Source organism: Rana temporaria, chromosome 2, assembly GCF_905171775.1.
Source record: "Rana temporaria chromosome 2, aRanTem1.1, whole genome shotgun sequence".
In the NCBI taxonomy this organism is placed as follows: domain Eukaryota; kingdom Metazoa; phylum Chordata; class Amphibia; order Anura; family Ranidae; genus Rana; species Rana temporaria.
Window position 1 is genome coordinate 505,490,204 of NC_053490.1, and position 21,582 is coordinate 505,511,785.

General features: G+C 45.3%; 1 protein-coding gene across 17 annotated transcripts in view; it reads left to right on the forward strand.

Moving 5' to 3' along the window:
* The first annotated feature begins 9,038 nt into the window (after window positions 1–9,038).
* Window positions 9,039–21,582, forward strand: part of SON (SON DNA and RNA binding protein) — a 182,819-nt gene continuing 170,275 nt past the window's right edge. For 13 of the 17 annotated variants that reach the window (XR_005747146.1, XR_005747145.1, XR_005747147.1 and 10 more), the window contains exon 1: window positions 9,039–9,477. Coding sequence is in view for 12 of the 17 variants with exons in the window: in XM_040338922.1 (XP_040194856.1) it covers window positions 9,395–9,477 (83 nt within the window). In the remaining 5 variants the exon portion in view is untranslated. The remainder of the gene's footprint in view (window positions 9,478–21,582) is intronic. The other 4 variants (XR_005747144.1, XM_040338919.1, XM_040338921.1 and 1 more) reach the window with 1 other exon arrangement.

Sequence of the window (21,582 nt, forward strand, 5' to 3'; positions counted from 1 at the left end):
TGTAAACACGGCTTCCCCGTGCTTCACTGTGGCGGCGCATCGATCGTGTCATCCCCTTTATAGGGGAGACACAATCGATGACGTCAGTCCTACAGCCACACCCCCCTACTGTTGTAAACACACACTAGGTGAAGCCTAGCACGTTCAGCGCCCCCTTGTGGTTAACTCCCAAACTGCAACTGTCATTTTCACAATAAAGAATGCAATTTAAATGCATTTTTTGCTGTGAAAATGACAATGGTCCCAAAAATGTGTCAAAATTGTCCGAAGTGTCCGCCATAATGTCGCAGTCACGAAAAAAATCGCTGATCGCCGCCATTAGTAGTAAAAAAAAAAAAAAAGAAAAAAATGGAATAAAACTATCCCCTATTTTGTAAACGCTATAAATTTTGCGCAAACCAATCGATAAACACTTATTGCGATTTTTTTTACAAAAAATAGGTAGACGAATACGTATCGGCCTAAACTGAGGAAAAACAATTTTTTTAGATATGTTTTTGGGGGATATTTATTATAGCAAAAAGTAAAAAATATTGCATTTTTTTCAAAATTGTCGCTCTATTTTTGTTTATAGCGCAAAAAATAAAAACCGCAGAAGTGATCAAATACCACCAAAAGAAATCTCTATTTGTGGGGAAAAAAGGACGCAAATTTTGTTTGGGAGCCACGTCGCACGACCGCGCAATTGTCTGTTAAAGCGACGCAGTGCCGAATTGTAAAAACCCCTTGGGTCATTTAGCTGCATATTGGTCCGGTCCTTAAGTGGTTAAGGGGTCTCAGTCTACAAAAGCACACTAGGGGTACTTGTAACATTGTAACAACAAAAGGTTAAACTGCAACTAGTCTTTGGTGTGATACCTGGTAAGATGACAGGTACTCCGGTAGTGAGGGGTCCGTTTTTCTACGGCACCCTCGCTAGCGTGCCATCTCTGCCAGCCACCGGGTGTGGATTCGCGTTACGGAGATCTATGGCCTAATCACTAGGTACAGAGAGGCAAGAGTTGAGCACATATGAGGTCCGTGCTATGTGACCTGTGAGACCCCATTCTGTTACCGGGAGTGAGGTAACAGAGGTACACTGACTGGTGGAGTGGGCATATGCTCTACATGTCCCTCCTAATGCAACACGAGCACCTGTTCAGGTGTGTAGGACAAGGGACAGTGGGCTCAATTCACAAAAAGTTATTTTTTTTCCTTTTTCAAATCTGAGATAAAATAGCTCATAGGGTTTTTAAATTTAAAATTTTTTATTGCAATTTCCAAAAAAAAAAACGCTACAAAAATAAAGCATGAGTTATTTCATCAAAATGGGGTAAATTCACTAGGCGATAAATGCGGCATACATTTCTGAGTAAAAATAAGTATTTATCTCAAAAGTAGTAATTCACTAAAAAAAACATGCATTATTTATCAAATGCGTTAAATATTTGTTTTTCAATATCATGTATAATTTTGCGTTATTTGTGTCTTTTTCACAATTTTTCTTTTTACATGCTTATGCTGGCCATACACTATACCAGGGGTCTCCAAACTGTGGCCCGAGGGCCAGATGTGGCCCTTTGCTAGCCTTTATACGACACTATTCCTCCCACTGACACCAACAATGGGGCACTGTATCTTACACTGATACCAATGATGGAATACTATTTCTCCTACTAATAGGGGGAAACTCCTCCTCCTATTGACCACCAAACCTGAGGCCATATTTATTCTCACTGGTGCTGGGCCTGTGACATTTTCTGCCCCTGCTGGCCACAATCTGACCCTCCTAAAGTCTGAAGGTCAATAAAGTATAATGCACCGCTCCTCCACCGCCCCTGCCATTGAAATCAATGTGCACCGCTGTCGAAGCGCCTTGCAAAGTGATTTGGTGCTTTGTTTGTCTGCTAGCATTGATTAAAAGTGGCCCGCTAGCGGCCAAAAAGCACCGCTATAACAGCGGTAAAGCACCGCTAAAATTAGCGGCGATTGACCTCTAACCCCCCCCCGCTCCAGTGTGAAAGCAGCATTATTGTTACTTTGTACTTTGCTTTACCTTTAAATTAGGCGCGTTCCCGCGCCGAATGTTCTGCGCATGCTCCGTGTGAAAATTTCCCGACGTGCTTAGCCCCAACGTATTTTTTGAACGGCGACGTGCGTTACGTCGTTTCGTATTCCCGGACGTCTTACGCAAAAAAAAAAAAAATTAGAAATTCGACGCGGGAACGACGGCCATACTTTAACATGGCTGTTCTAAAGATAAGCCATGAAAAAGCAGGCCTAAGTACTTGGGCATGCGTGCGGCACCGAGGACGGTCATGTGCTGATCGAGCTCCGCACAGCCGTGGCCCTTTTAGCTAAAATAAGCACTTAGACGGGCGGATCGATCCCCAGCCAGCACACCCCACACCTCGGGACCGGACCATGCAGCGGAGGACCGCCGGCAACAAGTATAATCAGCGCCGACCCTCCCAGCATTCCCACAAGACGCGCTCACAGGCCCAGCAGCAATCCCCTCAGCCTAAGATGGCGCCGGATTATGGTGAACGAGAGGTTGTCAGCCATTCTGAATGATAAAGTCAAGGTTTTTGACAAGGTGTGGGATCCCTGGATCGCTTACCTCACAAATGTACATTGATCCGAATCAATGCTAGGGCTTTCCCCTTTTTGGATTAGGTGGGGATGCACCATCCTTTTTTCTCTCTCTCGCTCTCTTTTCTTTCCTCCTCTCCTATCTCTCTTTCTTCCTTCTTCTCTGTTCTACTATTGTTATGATACCAATTCAGCTGTAGTTGGCTATTGTATGTTGGCCCTCCGGGCCTAGATAGCGCTCCAATTGGGCTATCCTGTGCTAAGTTGACGGTTGTCCCTGTTTAGGGATGGCCCTAGAGGGAGTGCTCATAGACATAAGATATGTAAATGTTATGTGTATACTTGCAATAATTTGTATCTGTTTAATGGCCCTCCAGATGCTGACTGCGAGTGCTTTTCTTCCCCCCCCCCCCACCCCCAATTTTTTTTGTATACCCCTCTCCTCATTTTTTTTCCCTTGAAAACGTGATAAAAAATATTGGAAACGAAAAGCAGGCCTAAGTTTGCGACGGGAAAAATCGACTAGCGACGACGTAAGAGATTGCGACGAACACGCGTATCTTCGTGGATCGCCGTAATCATCTAATTTGCATACCCGACGCTGGAAAACGATGCAAACTCCACCCAGCGGCCGCCGGAAAATTACACCTAGGATCCGAAGGTGTACGAAGCCGTACGCCTGTCGGATCTTAGCCAAAAGCCGTCGTATCTTTTTTGTGAATTACAAATAAAGATACGACGCGGCAAATTTGAAAATACGCCAGAGTATCAGTAGATACTCCGGCGTATTTCCTCTGTGAATCTGGCCCATTGAACATTAAGTTTCACATAGAAACGGTTCTGTTGTCTTATTTTTTAATTAAAAAAAGTGTATTTTTTTTTCAAAAAAAGTGTGCTTGTAAGACTGCTGAACAAATACAGCGTGACGTAAAGTAGCAACGACCACCTTTTTATCTTGCATGCAGAAGCGAATGCGTTACGTGAGTAGAGCCCGCATATGAGAGGGTGTTCAAACCACACATGTGAGAGATCGCCGCAATCGTTAGAGCAAGAGCAAAAATTCTAGCCCTAGACCTCCTCTGTAACTCAAAACTGGTAACCTGTAGAAATGTTTAAATGTCGCCTATGGAGATTTTTAAGGGTAAAAGTTTGTCGCCATTCCACGAGCGGGCGCAATTTTGAAGCGTGACATGTTGGTTATCAATTTACTCTGCGCAACATTATCTTTCACAATATAAAAAAAAATTAGGCTAATTTTACTGTTGTCTTATTTTTTTATTAAAATTTTTTATTTTTTCCCAAAAACAGTGCGTGTGTATGACTTCTGCGGTGTTAGAAAATATATATATATGTTTGGGGGTTCTATGTAAGTTTCTAGCAAAAAAAAAATAATTATTTTAACTTTTAAACACAGGGCCGGATTCACGTAGCTCGGCGCATTTTTATACCGGCGTAGCGCATCTCATATGCGCTACGCCGACGTAACTCAGTGAGGCAAGAACAGTATTCACAAAGCACTCGCTCCCAATGTTGCACCGGCATAACGTAAATTGGCCGGCGTAAGCCCGCCTAATTCAAAGTAGGAAGGAAGTGGGCGTGATCCATTTAAATGAACCGTGACCCCATGCAAATGAATGGCCAAACGGCGCTTGCGCCGTCCCGTGGACGCTTCCCAGTGCACATGCTCAGAATCACGTCAGACCTAACGCCTAAGATACGTCGAATCACTGAAATTAACCTACGCCCAGCCCTATTCACGTAGTACTACCTAAACGACGTAAAATACAACGGCTATTCCGACGTCCATACCTTTGCATGGGTTGCGTCTCCTATATGTGGAAAACTTTACGCCGGATGTACGCCTTACGTAAACGGCGTAGATTACAGCGACGGGCGCAAGTACGTTTGTGAATCGGCGTATCTAGGTCATTTACATATTCGACGCGGAAATCAATGGAAGCGCCCCTTGCGGCCAGCGTAAATATGCGCCCAAGATACGACGGCGTAGGAGACTTACGTCGGTCGGATGGAGCCAAAATTCAGGCGTATCTTATTTCAAGAATCAGGCACAGAGATACGACTTCGCATCCATGCACTTACGGATGCTTACGTCGGCGTAAGTGCTTTCTGAATCCGGCCCCATGAGTCTGAAAAATAGGCCCGATCCTTAAAGTAGATGTAAACCCAATTCATGAAATTTGAACTGGGCACATATATCTGCAGTATTTTGTTTTGAATGAATGAATGAAAACTTATATAGCGCAACACATGCGAACTTAATCGCCTCTGGGCGCTTGTTGTTCCTGTCTCCTTTGGTATCAAAAGAGATGAGTCTTGATATTTCTCCTGAACAAGAGCTAAGTCCCATAGCTCTCTCCTGACCCGTTCCTCTGTTATCAGCCTGATAACTCCTGACAAATTCTCAGGCACATCAGATAAAAGCAGCCTGAAATTTCTGCCAGGGGAGGTTGCTAAAATATATTAGCAGGGAGCTGGCCCTGTTACAAAACACCCCTTAGAGTCTCTGCCTATGTGGAGAGGGGGGGTGTGCCTTTCCTTCAATCAGCAATTTTAGCAATCTTGGCTGTATGCCCAGACATCACACTCTGTGTTAACCAGGAAGAGAAGATTTCCTAACACGATCTATACTTTCTAAACAGTATATAAATGTAAAGCAGATATACATATAAAACCTATGTAGGGAGATTTGGTTCACCTCTGTGTATCATCTGAGGCTGTTCACTTCACTGGGTGTATGGAGGGTTTACATCCACTTTAATGTTGACTTTCTCCATGTTGTCCTGTTTTTGCATGTAGTTGATGTTGAAGTCTCTCAGTGGTGACCTGCAATGGCGGCAGGTCATCCTCCACATGGCTGGGCCAGTTCTCCACCTCTGTAACCCACTCTCTCAGTTTCTGGAGGGCTTACCTAATAAAGGAAATATTCTCCTCCTCTATGTCAGGGTGCCTGGGCAGTTAAATATTGCCTCCAGGATCTTTGCGGTATCAGCACTAGCTCGATCACTGGTAGAAGGCGTGGAGGTGCCATTTTGCCCTGGAGCGTCCTTCTCCCTGGGCCTGAATTTGTCCAGCTTTGAGATGGTATCTGTCACCTTCTTCGGTGGAGACATGATGTGCCAGCTAGAGGGAGAAACCAGGTAGTGCGCAGTATGCAGAAGAGAAGCAGGAAAGCCACAGAATTATAGAAAAAGATTGTTCTCGAGTAGAGCTCCTGACCTGTGCTCCTCACACCATGCCTATCCAGGCCACGCCTCTCACTTAATGTTGACTTTTACATTAATGCGGCCCTGCCTGGTCCCAGGCATTGGTGAGAGCGTACAGGTGAAGAGGTACCCCTGTGCGCAGGGTGAGTAAGCCCCGCCCACACACGCTCTGAAGGGACGGCATGCTCAGTATGCTATTGCTTCAGAGCGCAGTGCTCATGCGCCAGTGATGTGACCAGAAAAAGTGAATATCTCCTAAATGGTGCATGTTTAGGAGATGTTCCATGTACCTACAGGTAATTTTTATTATAAGCCACCAAGAAGTGTTTACTACCGCCACTGTGGGCTCTGGGGATAGTGATGCATGAAAAAGTCAAGAAATCATCCAAAATACGTCAGCCCTGAATGTGCGTACTAAGGGACATGTCCACCATATGTGGAGATGGATGCCTGGCTCCCCAAAACCCCTGAAACAAGCAGGCAAAGAAGTAGGAACAAACTTATTAATGTGTGAAGGGACCAGCAAGAGGACCTTCAATAAACTTTTCTAAAGCTGCTAAGTTCTGCAAGCAGTATCTGGATAGAATAAATTACCTAGTTCTGATGGGATTCCATTGATGATGAAATTTTCCATGTGGAGCTGTTTATTGTACACTGAGGGCACAGTCACACTATAGGGGTTAAAGCAAAGCATTACCTTGCATTCAAACCATTCATTTTAATTAGTCTGGAAGCACACCAAAATGCGAGGAAAAACAGATATGACCCTTCTTGTTAATGGAGCATTGTGGTGTGCTGCAATGTGGGTGTGTTGCCCACTACAGTAGTATTATGTTGGGGTGCCATTTAAAAGAATGGCACTACAAAACAGATTGTGCATTACCTACTTCAGGTCCATGGAGGCACCTGTACTCTGAGTCACGTGTGTATAGATATATATATATATATATACATATATATATATATATATATACACACAGTACGTGAGCTCGCTCTTCTGGGAATGGGGCACGCATCGCTCCCGCTTTGATAACTCACAGCGGGAGCCCAGCGGCTCTCAGAGTTTAAAAAACCATAGGCTAGCACACGGTTAACCCTTTGATCGCCCCTGATGTTAACCCCTTCCCAGCCAGTGTCATTAAAGCAGATCTTTAGTCATTTTTTCAACTTTCCATCTATTAAATCTTCCGCCCTTGTTGTTTCTACTTTTGGATAGTAAAACATTTTTTTCTGCCAGTAAATACCTTATACAGCCCACTTCCTGTCTCTTTTCTGGTAAAAAGACTTGGAAATATTCATTAATCAGGATGGCTCCACGGCTTATCCTTGTTTTGGAAACCCTCAGCGGGAAATACCCTTTTGCATGCGACAAGCTCCTATCCAGCCCCACTGACAAAAAGTATACCGTATAGCCAGTACCTACGCATACGAAGGAACTGCATCAATGAGACTTTGGTAAAGCAGCTCGAGAATTATACTCTAGACTGCGGGACAGGGGATACAGACATAGTTGCCTCAAAAAAGCCTATAATAAAACCAAAAAACATGAGCGAAGTTCCTTAATCTACTCCACCAAGCATAAAAGCGATGGCAAGCAATCTGTCAGAATAATTACACCTTACTGCAATGAGCAAGAGCTAGGTGTTTTTTTTTTTTAGCAATGTCCTTAGCAACAGCCTAAGGCCCCTTTCACACTGGGGCGGGAGGTGAGTCGCGGTTAAAGCGCCGCCATTTTTATCGACACTTTACCACCAATTTTGCAGCGTTATTCGGCTGAGAATGAGCTAAAAACCACCGCAAAGCGCCTTTGCAGAGGCGCATTGCTGGCGGTATAGCCGCGGTGTCCCATTGGGCAGGAGCAGTGGAGGAGCGGTATACACACCGTCCTGCTAGCGCACCGCTCCAGTGTGAAAGCCCTCGGGGTTTTCACACTGGAGACACAGCAGCAGCTGTTTAGGGTAGGTTTGCAGGCACTTTTTTTAGCGCAATAGCGCCTGCAAACCGCTCTAGTGTGAAAGGGTTCTAAGAGTTTTCTAGTCAGGCTTCATGAGGTATGTACAGTAAATGGCCTACACCTATAGCAAGGGCTTTAGTCAACTTTAGTCAGAGCTGCACAGCTTGGCCCAGATTCAGGTAGATCCGCGCAATATTTGCGTGGGCAAAGGGCAACGATTTTTGCTCTGCGCCCACGCAAATATTTCGATTTGCCCGCGATTCACGGAGCAGTAGCTCCGTAAATTGCGCGGGCGCTATGCTAATTTGCCCTGCGTAAGGGCGCCTAATGTAAATGATCCCGCCTAATCATTTAAATTAGGCGCGCTCCCGCGCCGAGCGAACAGCGCATGCTCCGTCGGGAAACTTTCCCAACGTGCATTGCGGCAAATGACGTCGCAAGGACGTCATTTGCTTCTAAGTGAACGTGAATGGCGTCCAGCGCCATTCACGAATCACTTACGTAAACGACGTGAAATTTAAATTTCACGAGCGGGAAGCGCAGCTATACTTTAGCATTGGCTGCGCCTACTATGAGTAGGAGCAGCCTTACGCTAAAGTCGCCGTACGGAAACTCCGTACCTTGCGTGCGCAGGGCCCGCGCAACTTTTGTGAATCGGTGGTAGTATGCAATTTGCATACTATACGCCGATCACAATGGCCGTGCCCCCTAGCGGCCAACGCAAGAATGCAGCCTGAGATATGAAGTCATAAGGAGGCTTATGTCTGTCATATCCTAGGCTGCAGTCCGCGTAGCGATGTTCCTGAATCAGGGGCATTCGCTACGCGGGAGCAAAACAGCTATTGCGCTGCGCAACCTATGGTTGCGCGGGCGCAATAGCCTCTTGAATTTGGGCCCTTGTTTTTACCTACAGACGGTCCCTTATCGGCATAGGCGGGTTTTTGGATAAGGAGAACCATGTCTTTATTGGTGTAAGCACTACATGAGCAGCAGGGCCCCAGACTATGCTTTGGTGGGAAGGTAAATGGGTAGTTATATGTGTTTGGTCTGCTTTGTGATGTCCATAAATTAAACTTTATTACTGGTTCTCTTTACAACATTTCTCTCACAGATAAGAACACTTGCGCGCCCCCGTTATCTTTGCCATTGTAGGGTCGCGCAAGCCACACCCCCTCCCAGTTATTTCCCCGCCCACGATCTCCCTGTTTTTTTAGCACCAAGTGTGGAGAACGCGCAAACCACGCCCCTTCACAGCGAATCCCCGCCCACAGCCTCCCAGCTCGCGGCACTGGTAAGGGGACGCGCAGACCACGCCCCTCCGCGGTGATATCTCCACCCCACGGTGTCCCCGTTTCTCTCAGGAGGATGACGTATTCCTGTCACCTAATGGGGTGACAACGGCAGCGTCGCCAACTCTCCCTCACGGACAGTTCTAGCTGCCCCGGGGTAGCTGAGGAAGCCTTTCTAAAATGCGGTAAAGGCGAAGTAAAACCGGGACAGGAAAGAGACAGCGAGAGAGAGGGAGGGAGGCCGTGCACGCACGCGCGCGCCTCGTGTGCTTTCGCCTATCGTGCCCGCGCACGTCGGCGCGTCAAGTGTGTCGGAGAGTCCCCTGGACTGGGGAGAGGAGGAGGTTTCGGGAGCCATGGCGACCAACATAGAGCAGATCTTCCGCTCCTTCGTGGTGAATAAATTCAAGGAGATCCAGGAGGAGGGAAAGCTTACCAGGTGAGCTGGAGGACTGCGTGGTGGCGATGGAGGAGTGCAGTGGAGGGTACGCTACACCGAGGCATGGCTGCGGCCTACCCGGGGTTCTCGGGTTGCTGTGTGGCCTGCAGGGGGATAGGCAGGCCTCGTTGGGAGGCGGGGATGTCGGTCGGACTTGGTCCCGGCCTACCTCCCCCTGGGCTCATGTGGTTTGTTTGTTTATTTATAGAAATCTAACAATAAAGGTGTAAACCTCATAGAGAGAGCGTTCTCTGCAGGCTCAGGGAGGAAGTGCACAACCACAATATTCCATGGTGACCCGACCTCCTCATATCTATGTCATGGTTACTACATCCTGCCTTGTGTCACCCCCCAGGATCATGTTTTATTTACAATTTTATCCCCTGTTCACACCCATGCGTTTTTGATGTGAGACGTGACTCCGCTGCAAAGCACGACTGCGCTAAACATGAAGAATCTCGTCATTTCCATTATTGGGGGTTTCTTTACACTGGGGGGGGGGGCGTACAACTCTGCAGGGGAGCCACAGTTTTACCGCTGCCCCTTAACGACCGCGCCACAGATTGGAGGGTGGCATCGTATAACGTGAATCGGCAGTAAACTGTGTTCAGGGTTAAAGCGGAGGTTCACACCAAAAGTGAACTTCCGCTTTTTTGACCCCCCCCCCCGGTGTCACATTTGGCACCGTTCAGTGGGGAGGGGGGTGCAGATACCTGTCTAAGACAGGTATTTGCACCACTTCCTGGCTGACTCTTGCGCGATTCCGGCCCCCCTACGTCAACCCCCCCCCCCCGCTGTCTTCTGGGAAACACTGTTCCCAGGAGAGAGCGGGGACCAGTGACGGCGCGCCGCGAAACTCGCACATATTAAGTTGGGAACCGGGCAGTGAAGCCGCAAGGCTTCACTTCCTGATTCCCTTACTCAGGACGGCGGCGGAAGCAGCCGATGACCGAGCGATTGCTCAGCCCCGTCTGCTGACATCGCGGGCGCGCTGGACAGGTAAGTGTCCATTTTTTTAAAAGTCAACAGCTGCAGTATTTGTAGCTGCTGGCTTTAAAAAAAAAAAAAATCGGCGGGAACCTCCGCTTTAAGAACCAATCACAGCAGCTCTTTACTATGTGACCAGCTGTGTCCAAGCACGGTGTAAACAGGATTTGTCGGTTATCAGTAATCCTCTTCCCGCGTGATGAGAGCCGATAAGTACCGATCCACACAGAGGACATCTACACTGCTAATCGGGGCAGCCTATCGGGAACCCATCAGTGCCTACCATTGTTGCCCACCAGTGTTGCCTGTCAGTGGGGCCTAACAGTCTGCTCATCAGTTCCCATCGGTGCTTTAAAGAAGCACTAGTTAAAGGGGATGTAAACACATATACACACACACACACCTACCTTGCATTTCTATTTTAAACTGACTGGGTTTTTGTTTTTCGCATCTGGTGACGCATCTGCCCACCATTCATAAATTTGTGGTGCAGGCTTTTAAGGGTCAAAGCAGGCGGGAAGTAGATGTCATACGGCACCTCACCACCTGTTAAATACCAACCAAGGATGACTTTACAAAGGGTTAACACTGGTCTAAATGAGCCCGTATTCACTTGTCATGTGAGGCTCAAAATAGTGCATAAGCGTCTTTATGGCAGAAGTGTGGATTTTTGGCCCCATAGACTTAATGGGAGCGTCTAAAAAAATGTCTGATGTCAAAAGTTAGTTTCTTCTCTGCAAATTTTGTGTACAAACGTGCCTCCAAGTCAACTGTCAACATGCTAAACCCCAAAACAAAAATGTATTATTTTGCAGTTTACTAATCCTTAAAATGATTGTAAGGCCCCTTTCACATTTGTGCGACTTGAGACTGCAAAGTCGCATGACCAGTCGTACCCCATTTTTTTTCCAATGAGTACCATCCATATCTGTGTGACTTCAAGTCGCACTGACTTCAAAGTAGTCCCTGTACTACTTTGGTCTGATTTTGATGTAAGTTGAGTTCTATAGACAAAGTTTACACAGACATTCCCTGAAATCGCGGGACTTTCAAGTCGCGGCATTGTGAAAGGGGCTTTGAGGTTTGTTTTTTTGTAAAATAATGTTACCCTTGCCTACTCTGTGCACGGGTTTTGCACAGAGCGGCCCTGATCTTCCTTTTTTGGGGTGTCCCGGTGGCACTCCTGGCTCCTCTTCACCGGGTACCCCTATGGCGAGACTTTCCATGGAGGCACCCGCGTGGGCACTCTTCTAAATCCTGCTTTTGTGTCCATTGACGCAGACTGCAGGACTCGGCCCCGCCCCCGTCTCACTGTATTTGTTTGACAGCAGAGGGAGCCAATTGCCCCGCTACTATTAATATTTCCAATAAGGACTTGAGACAGCGGCTTGGGCTAAGAAAAGGGGGCCTCTGTGGGGGGTAAGCTCAGCTGCAGCGCAGAAGGTGTTTTACCTTAAAGGGGTTGTAAAGATTCCCCCCCCCCCCCTAAATAGCTTCCTTTACATTAGTGCAGTCCTCCTTCACTTACCTCATCCTTCAATTTTGCTTTTAAATGTCCTTATTTCTTCTGAGAAATCCTCACTTCCTGTTCTTCTGTCTGTCACTACACACATTAATGCAAGGCTCTCTCCCTGGTGTGGAGAAAGCCTCTTGAGGGGGCGAGCAGGAGTGTCAGGATGCCCACTGACACACAGCTCCTTTCTCTATCTGCAAAGTAGATAGTGTCCTGACCGTCCTGCTCGCCCCCTCCCCTCTCAAGAGGCTTTCTCCACACCAGGGAGAAAGCCTTACATTACTGTGTGGAGTTAAAGACAGAAGAACAGGAAGTGAGGATTTCTCAGAAGAAATAAGGACATTTTAAAAGCAAAATTGAAGGATGAGGCAAGTGAAGGAGGACTGCACTAAGGTAAACTATTTAGGAAAAAAAATATTACCTTTACAACCCCTTTAATGCACAGAATGCATTAAGGTGAAAAACCTTGAGGGTTTACAACTTTTAAGGCCTCATGCACACGGCATGTTTACAAACTCTACTAGACTCCTTTCCTCCTCGCAGCAGCGTTTTGGCAGAAAAAATGCTTGACGCCTGTAACACATTTAGGTGCGTCAATCGCCTGGGCCTTAATTTCATTAGCCAGAACATTATTTAAATAATAATACTTGAATAATTAATGCTCAAGTGCTAAACGTGCCTAGTGTTAACAAAGGTGATTCGTTTTGTCAGTTAATTTTTCTGCTAAAATGCTGCTGCGCCTGATTGCACTGATAGTGTCTACCTCCTCTAAACTCCTATATGTGCATGGACACACAGGCTAACATGAAGGGGCATTTAGAGGCCGGGAAAAATACCAAACTCCCTTAGGAGCAGCAGAAAAAACATCCAGTGTGCAATAGGTCAAAATGTGGTGGAATTTTTTTATTTTTTATTTTTTTCAGGCTTTTTTTTTTTATTCTTACCTGGTAATCCTGCCAGTTACGGTTTGATGTTGATTTACTTATCTTTAGGGCAATTTCGAATATACTGTGCACTTCAAGTGTATTTGCTGTAGATCTGAAGGGAAGCTCTGCTGATTTCTGCCGTCCAAGTAAAAATGCACAGTATGTCTTTTAATAACTCGACCCCATTGCCTCTTTGGTGTAGCAATATTCACTTACTTGGGTTGATTTACTTAAAGTGGTTGTTAAGGCAGAAGGTTTTTTCTCTTCATGCATTCTATGCATGAAGAGAAAAAAAAAAACGTTTGTGTGCAGCAGTCCCCCACAGCCCCCTTAATATTTAACTGAGCCCCATCCCGATCCAGCGATGTTACATGAGAGACTCTGCTGTCCAGACTCTCCCTCATCATTGGCTGAGCGAAGCGACATTGGCTCCTGCTGTCAGTCAGTAAGCCAGGAGTATATAATGACTTTTTCTAATTCTAAAGAAATGCTTAAATAACGCATTACAATTTAACTAAACCTATTCGATGTTAATTGACTAAAATGGCATTTTAGTCAAAAGACTAAAACTAAATTTGATGTCAAAATTAACACTGCTGAAGAGGGTTCATCCTGCGCCCACCACCACATTAATGACTTACTGTATTTATCGGCGTATAACACGCACCTTAACTTAAGAGGGAAATTTCAGGAAAAAACTTTACACAGCCCCCTGGCATAATATACCCCTGTACAACATCACAGCCCCCTTTTATTATAAAGACCCCCCCCCCCCGCGCAATCCCAGCGCTGGGACAGGGACAGCGCTGCCAGCATACTCTAAAGTTGAGAAAACTTCACACTATCAGCCCCTTCTCATACACCGCTCCCCCTGTGTCACTCTCATTGTAAAGCAAAGTTCTAAAAATATCTAAATTAACGCCGTTCTCTCTCGTAGACCTGGTCTTGTGACTGCTCTCCTTCCTTGACGGTCACATGACCGCTCTCCTCCTCCAATCAAATGCTACACACGAGGAGGAGGAGGCGGATCGGGAGGAGGAGAGCAGCCACAGCGAGCGGCGTTAATTAAGGTATGCGGAGGCTTAGATTTACATTGAGAGTTAACACAGGAGGAGCGGTATATGACACAGGACTGGCAGTAATGTTTTCTGAACTTCAAAGTTTACTGCCAGTGCTGTCCCATGGCCAGGAGAGGCGGGGCGGCCGGCCCAATACCCCGTCCCCTGTTGGTTGGTTTACCCTATATTTTCAGGGTAAAAAAGTATGTTATACGCCGATATATACAGTATTTAGGGCCGACTGTGTGCAAATCAGCGGCAGTTACGTAGAATGTATGTTAATAAGGACATAAACACTTGTGTCTGAGTTGAAATGCAGTACGGACCACTTTTTACTCTGCCAGCAAGATCCTGTATAAATAGTGTATGTAATAAATAGTGTATAAATAGTGTGTGTGTGTGTATAAGGCCCACAACAGTGATTGTGAAGTCTCGTTCAAACAATAACAAACATGCTTGTTATACTTGCCACTTCTGTGCAGTTGGTTTTGCACAGAGCAGCCCGGATCCTCCTCTTCTTGGGCCCCTCTTTGCTGCTGTCATGTACCTGATGGGTGAGCCTGACGTGCAGTGGGAAGGCCTTGCTTACAACCCCAGTTCAAGGGCCACCAATGTTGCAACAGTGGCCGCAAGAGCCTAGCGGTGTATGGGGGCCTGGATCGTCTTCCATGCAGTGGATGTGTCACCAGGGTAGACCGGCAGGTGTAGTCAGTTCAGCTGATGCAGACGGCAACAGAAAGCATGTATGTGCATGACTGAGGAGACAATGGAAGCATAGTCAGACAAGCGGCTTTGGTAACATAAACGACAGGCAGAAAATGGTGAGGATGCAGGCAAGGTTCTGCAACAGGATGTCAGGCAGTAGAGCGGTATTTGTAGTCAATAAGGCAAGCCGGGGTCAGGATAACAGAAAGCAAACCTAGTCCCAGCAAGCTGGGTCAAATACAGGCATCGGATCAGGAACAGGATTTCACAGGTACCAGCTGCAGATCAGACAGCAAAGAGTCTGTGCGGCTGAGGTGTTTAAGGCAGTGATTGACACCAATTACTGAAGTTACTCTGTCCTATTTGTTAACCCTTAGGTGACCCCTGCATCGGGTGGCAAATCCATGACAGATGCTCCTGGCCCCTCCCTATTAAGTGCCCCCACAGTCAGCAGCTTCCTATAAGGGCACTAGAGCCGAGTCACAGCCCCGTGTGTCCTTTCCATTACGGAGCCCTGACCCCTCTCTCTCCCCTGATTGGCTGACTGAGTTTGACAGCCGCGGGAGCCAACGGCGCTGCTGCTGTGTCTTTGCCAATTGGGAGGAGTGTCCCAGACAGCTTGGACATTTGTAAACATCGCTGGAGAGAGATGGGGCTGGGGAGGCTGCTACACAAGTTTTTTTTTTTTTTTTTTTTATGTATATTGCTTTAAGATAAAAAAATAAAAAAAAACTGCTTTTACAACTCCTTTAACCACTTGCGGACTGCCCGCTGTCATTATGCGCCGGCTGTTTGAAGGAGACTACCATTGTTATGGCAGAAGATGGCTATAGTATCCTCTTCTTTAGCGGCCGGGCCGCTTTCAGATAAAAAATGGAGATCACTTTTATAATGCTTACGGGAGCGGCTGAGATAATCATGTCCTCTCCCCTGTTTGGCTGGCTGCCGAGTGAGGGGAAGATGGCCCCTACACGGCTCCATAGCATTGACTGGCGGAAGCAACGTCAAACGTCACTTCCGTCCAATGCTCTTAAGCCTAGGTTCACACTGCTGCGAATTCAAAATCGCGGTAAAATGCGCGGTTTTACCGCGATTTCGCGGCCGCGATTTGCCACGATTTCGGCCGCAATTTAATGTAAATCGCGGCCCGAAATCGCAAAAAGTAGTACAGGAACTACTTTTTGAAATCGCAGATGCGGCGTCGCACTGATTAGGACAGTGCCATTGCCGACAATTGCCGCCGATTTGAGATGCGATTTGACATGTCAAATCGCATCTCAAATCGTTCCAAATCGTACCCAGTGTGAACCAGGGCTCAAGGAGAATTTTTTTATTGTATTTTAGTGTACATATGAAATTTGAGGTCTTTGACCTTAGATCTCATGTTTAAGAGGTCCTGTCATGCCTTTTTTCTATTACAAGGAATGTTTACATTCCTGGTAATAGGAATAAAAGTGACCCAAATTATTTTTTTAAAGGTCGGTGTCCAAATAAAATAAAAATAAATAAGTAAAATAAATAAGAAAAACATTTTTTTTAAAGCGCCCCGTCCCAGCGAGCTCACGTGCAGAAGCAAACTCATATGTAAAGTAGCGCCCGCATATGAAAATAGTGTAAAAACCACACATGTGAGAGATCGCCATGATCGTTGGGGTGAGAGCAATAATTCTAGCCCTAGACATTCTCTAACTCAAAATTGGTAACCTGTAGACATTTTTAAATATCGCCTATGGAGATTAAGGGTAAAAGTTTGTTGCCATTCCATGAGCAGACACATTTGAAGCGTGACATGTTGGGTATCAATTCACTTTGAGAAAGTCACGTGTCTAGTGACGCAACGTGTCGGGAGGAGCCAGTGACGTCATCCACAGTGCTTGATTGTGCTGGATGTGGAGTGAGGAGGATCCTGCTGTATGCAACTGACCGCTCTATACTGGTATGACTTATGGACTATGTGGCTCCATGCACACTGAAGCTAAAAAAAGCTATTAAAAAAACGTCAGTAGCTTTGCAGGGAGCCATTCAGCGTTTTATAGCGTTTTTGCAAAAGCTTTAATCAGTGTTTTTCAGTGTATCTTTTTCAATGGATAAAAAAAAACGTTTTTGAGCGTTTTGCGTTTTTTCCCGCTGAAAAACTGAACTTTGAACGCAAATTTTGGGCGTTCAGAAAAAATCCAATAAACTCCAAAGCTCATTAACACTAAAAAACGCCCAGGTGTGCATGGGCACATAGGCTAACATAGAGTTCAGTTCATGGGCTTTAAAAAAAAAAAAAAGCCAAAACGCCAATAAACTGCAGTTTATCAGCTTCAGTGTGCATGGAGCCTGTAAGTGTAACTATTCAAACCCGTATTTCATTTATCTTCAGTCTAATATATCTGTGCAATGATGATGTATTTTAATTTCCTTTGAGAATCGCTGCATATGGAATATCGCAGCTTGAATCATCCACCGCATATGAAGATCACCAGAGACTTTCATGTTATAATCTGGATATTGTTCCTTGAATCAAATATAATCAAGATAGGTGTGAGGTGTCTGTTTTTCTAATTGTGGCACTAATTTAAACTTTAAGGCTGGGTTCACACTTGTCCGACAAACGGTCCTACATTGGGAGCCTCATGTAGCATGACGTGTGAAAATCAATGTTTCCCTATGAGAGCCGTCTTAACTGGTCCTACACAAGTCGGTCCGACTTTGAAAATGCTCCCTGTACTACTTTTGGTCCTACATTGATCCTACTTCAGCCCATTGAATATCATTGAAGTCGGACCAAAGTAGTATCCTGTTCATGAAAGTAGGATGGATGTAGGACCAATGTAGGATAAATGTAGGACCGATGTAGCAGAGCAAAGTAGGATGAAAGTAGTGTAATAGTGTGAACCCAGCCTAAAACTTTAAGGCTCCATGCACACTGAAGCTGATGAACTGCAGTTTATTGGCGTTTTGGGCTTTTTTTTTATAAAGCCTATAAACTGAACTCTGTTAGCCTATGTGCCCATGCAAACATGGGCGTTTTTTTAGGCTCCATGCACACTGAAGCTGATAAAAGCTATAAAAAAAACGCCAGTAGCTTTGCAAGGAGCCTTTCAACGTTTTTTAGCGTTTTTGCAATAGCTTTAATCAGCGCTTTTCAGTGTAGCTTTTTTTTTTTTCAATGGATTAAAAAACGCTGGCACTTTGAACGCAAATTTTGGGCGTTCAGAAAAAAGCCAATAAACACCAAAGCTCATTAACACTAAAAAAAAAACGCCCAGGTGTGCATGGGCACATAGGCTAACCTAGAGTTCAGTTTATGGGCTTTAAAAAAAAAAAAAGCCAAAACGCAAATAAACTGCAGTTTATCAGCTTCTGTGTGCATGGAGCCTTATGCCGCGTACACACCATCACTTTATGTGATGAAAAAAAATGACGTTTTTAAAAACGTCACTTTAATTGACTGTGTGTGGGGGAAAACGTCGTTTTATGTCTTCTAAAAAACGACCAAAAAAAATTGAAGCATGCTTCAATTTTATGTGTCGTTTTTCAAAACGTCAACTTTTACTTCACAGAAATTGACCGTGTGTAGCAAAAACGTCGTTTAAAACGACGTTTTTTTCACCCGCGCATGCCCAGAAGCTACTTATGAAGCAAGCTTCAATGGAAAAACGTGGTGAACGTAACCTCACTTTGCAAGAACATTGTGAGAAAAACGATGGTGTGTAGGCAACTTCGTCTTTGAAAATTGAAGTTTCAAAAACGTCATTTTTTACTTCACAGAAAATGACGTTTTTTTTCATCACATAAAGTGATGGTGTGTACGGGGCATTAGTGTTAATGAGCTTTGGAGTTTATTGGTTTTTTTCTGAACGCCTGAAATTTGCGTTCAAAGTGCCGTTTTTCGGCAGGAAAAAACGCTCAAGCGCCAGCGTTTTTTAGCGTTTTTTTTTTTTATCCATTGAAAAAAATAGAAAATAAAAGCTAAAAAGCGCTATTGCAAAAACGCTAAAAAACGTTGAAAGACTCCCTGCACAGCTGAAGAAAAGTATACCGCTCTAAAAACTATCAATCCCCATTGCTTCCGTCCCAACAAACCAAGAGGGTGCTGGCTGTGCTCAATTACCATGAGATGAACGAAAAATCCTGGATCGCCGCACTCCTCAAAAAACGATGTCTATTATTCAAAACATGAAAAAACAACAAAAACTCCCTGCAAAGCTACTGGCGTTTTTTTTAGCTTCAGTGTGCATGGAGCCTGATATATTTTCACAATATAAAAATTAAATTGGTCTAATTTTACTGTTATCTTTTTAATTTAAAAAAGTGTATTTTTCCCCCCAAAAAAGTGCGCTTGGAAGGCTGCTGCGCAAATACGGTGTGACAAAGTATTGCAACAACTGCCATTTTGTTCTCTAGGATGTTAGAAAAAATATATGTTTGGGGGTTCCAAGTTAGTTTGTAGCAAAAGTCTGAAATATAGGCCCGGTCCTTATAGGGCTTGTAAAGGTAAAAAAAACTTTTCCTAAATAGCTTCCTTTACCTTAGTGCAGTCCTCCTTCACTTACCTCATCCTTCCATTTTGCTTTTAAATGTCCTTATTTCTTCTGAGAAATCCTCACTTCCTGTTCTTCTGTCTGTAACTCCACACAGTAATGCAAGGCTTTCTCCCTGGTGTGGATAAAGCCTCTTGAGGGGGGAGGGGGCGAGCAGGAGAGTCAGGACACTCTCTACTTTGCAGATAAAGAAGCTGTGTGTTAGTGGGCTTCCTGACACTCCTGCTCGCCCCCCCCCCCCCTCAAGAGGCTTTCTCCACACCAGGGAGAAAGCCTGGCATTACTGTGTGTTACAGACAGAAGAACAGGAAGTGAGGATTTCTCAGAAGAAATAAGGACATTTAAAAGCAAAATGGATGAGGTAAGTGAAGGAGGACTGCACTAAGGTAAAGGAAGCTATTTAGGGAAACATTTTTTTACCTTTACAACCCCTTTAAGTGGTTAAAGTTTTTTTTATTCCTTTTTTTTTTTTTTATTCCTCATACACACTTTACATTTTTACAGCTGCCGTTTTCTGGCTTCAGGATTTTATTCTGCAGCCAGTAAACTTCCCTGTATGTTATCCTATGTGTCCCAACTGTCCATGCGCACACAGGCTTTTATGAGCAGTTTTTGGCAGAGGCCCTTTCTGGCAGGAAACCTATCCCCCCCCCCCCCCCCCCCCCCCCGGAACTAGTGGGTTTGAGGAGGAGTTTTTTCAGCTGTAAAAAATGTGGCTATTCTGCGTTTTAAGAGCGTTTTCTCGGCCCTAAGCTTTTGTGGGAGTATAGTTTTGATGAAGAATGCAAACTTCTAAAAACGCTAATGCCAAAACGCTGCAAAATTCTAATTTTTAACGCAGCATTCTACAGCTAAAGCTACTGCACTTTTTATAACGTCCAGTGTGCATGAGGCTTTAATCTGCATGTTTTTAAAGTTGTGCATTGTTTTTTTGCGTGCTTCTTAATGTGTTTACACCCCTCCACAGTACTGCACATGGTATAGCTTGCTTCACATACAGCATCCTTCAGTGTTGTAGAAACTACAGTATGCAGGATTATTAAAGTGGTTGTAAACCCCCGAATTATTTTATTAAATCTGAAAGACAAAGGCATAATGAGCTAGTATGACTAGCATACTAGCTCATTATGAATTGCTTACCTTAGATCGAAGCCCCCACAGTGGTCATCATCCCCCCTCCAGCGGCGACATCTCTCCCAGAGATTACATTCCCGGGTATCGCCCCTCCGGCGCTCTGATTGGCGGGATCGGCGATGACTTCACTTAGCGCATGCACGTGGGAGCCTCTTTTCACGGCATGACCCTGGCTTGAAACGGCACAGAGTGCCCTTTCCACATGGCGCATGCCCAGAAGGCGGCCGGTCTCGGAGATATTGCAAGCACCTACAGGTAAGCTTTAATCTAGGCTTACCCGTAGGTGTAACTTCCCCCGAAGGGGTTTACAACCACTTCAATATTTAAAAACGACATGTGTTGGTGAAAAGCCATCATTGCCTAAATATAATTCATGGAGGCTTGTCTAGCCCACTGAGAATCAGAAAACATGAAGTTTAATTTTCTTGATTCCCTGATCCTCCATGGACCAGAGAGATCTTCATAGACATAATTCAGTTAAGATATATGATTTTCTGATTCTCCTTTTTGAATAAATGCAGAAATGTAAAAACTGTGTTGAGTGAACACATGAATTGCTTGTTCAGATGGGAAATCTGGGGTGGCTGCTGCAGGACATTCACACAAGTGTGTTAGAACAGCTGCAGCCAGCAGACTGTACAAACCAATGACAGGTGCCACTGCTGTTCTCATGTAACTGCTTATCTCTGGGGTTTCCATGCGATTAGCATTTCTGACTGGCCCTGGATGTAAACAGTTTTCACTCAGCTACCTGTTTTTTTGGGTAAACACTGACTGCACCAAATTGGCTATTTTTTTTATGCACTAATTTCATAATTGCTGCTACTTCCGGAGTTAGCATTTAGCTGCGTCTGAATATATTTGTTTTTCTGCTTCAGAATTCTCGTCTAAATGAACCCTATAGTAATCCCTTACCAAATAACATAACATAAGTAGTTTAAAGTGGTTCTAAAGGCTGAAGGTTTTTTACCTTTATGCTTGAAGGTAAAAAACTTGTGTGCAGTGCGGCCCCTCTGATCTGGCTATGTTCACGATAGTTGTTATCCAGGCCTCGACAAAATCCGGGCGCCAGGTCGCAATCGCGAAAAGAATTTGTGACCTGGCGCCTGGGCAAGCTTCAGGCTGCGAAGCCGCGGCCTCAATTACCGGCTAGCACGGGGCGCAATCGCGGCGGGCCCGCGCCCGCCGGTAATTGAGGCCGCGGCTTTGCGGCCTTCACAGAAGGAAGCTGAGGCCTGCAGAAGGAAACT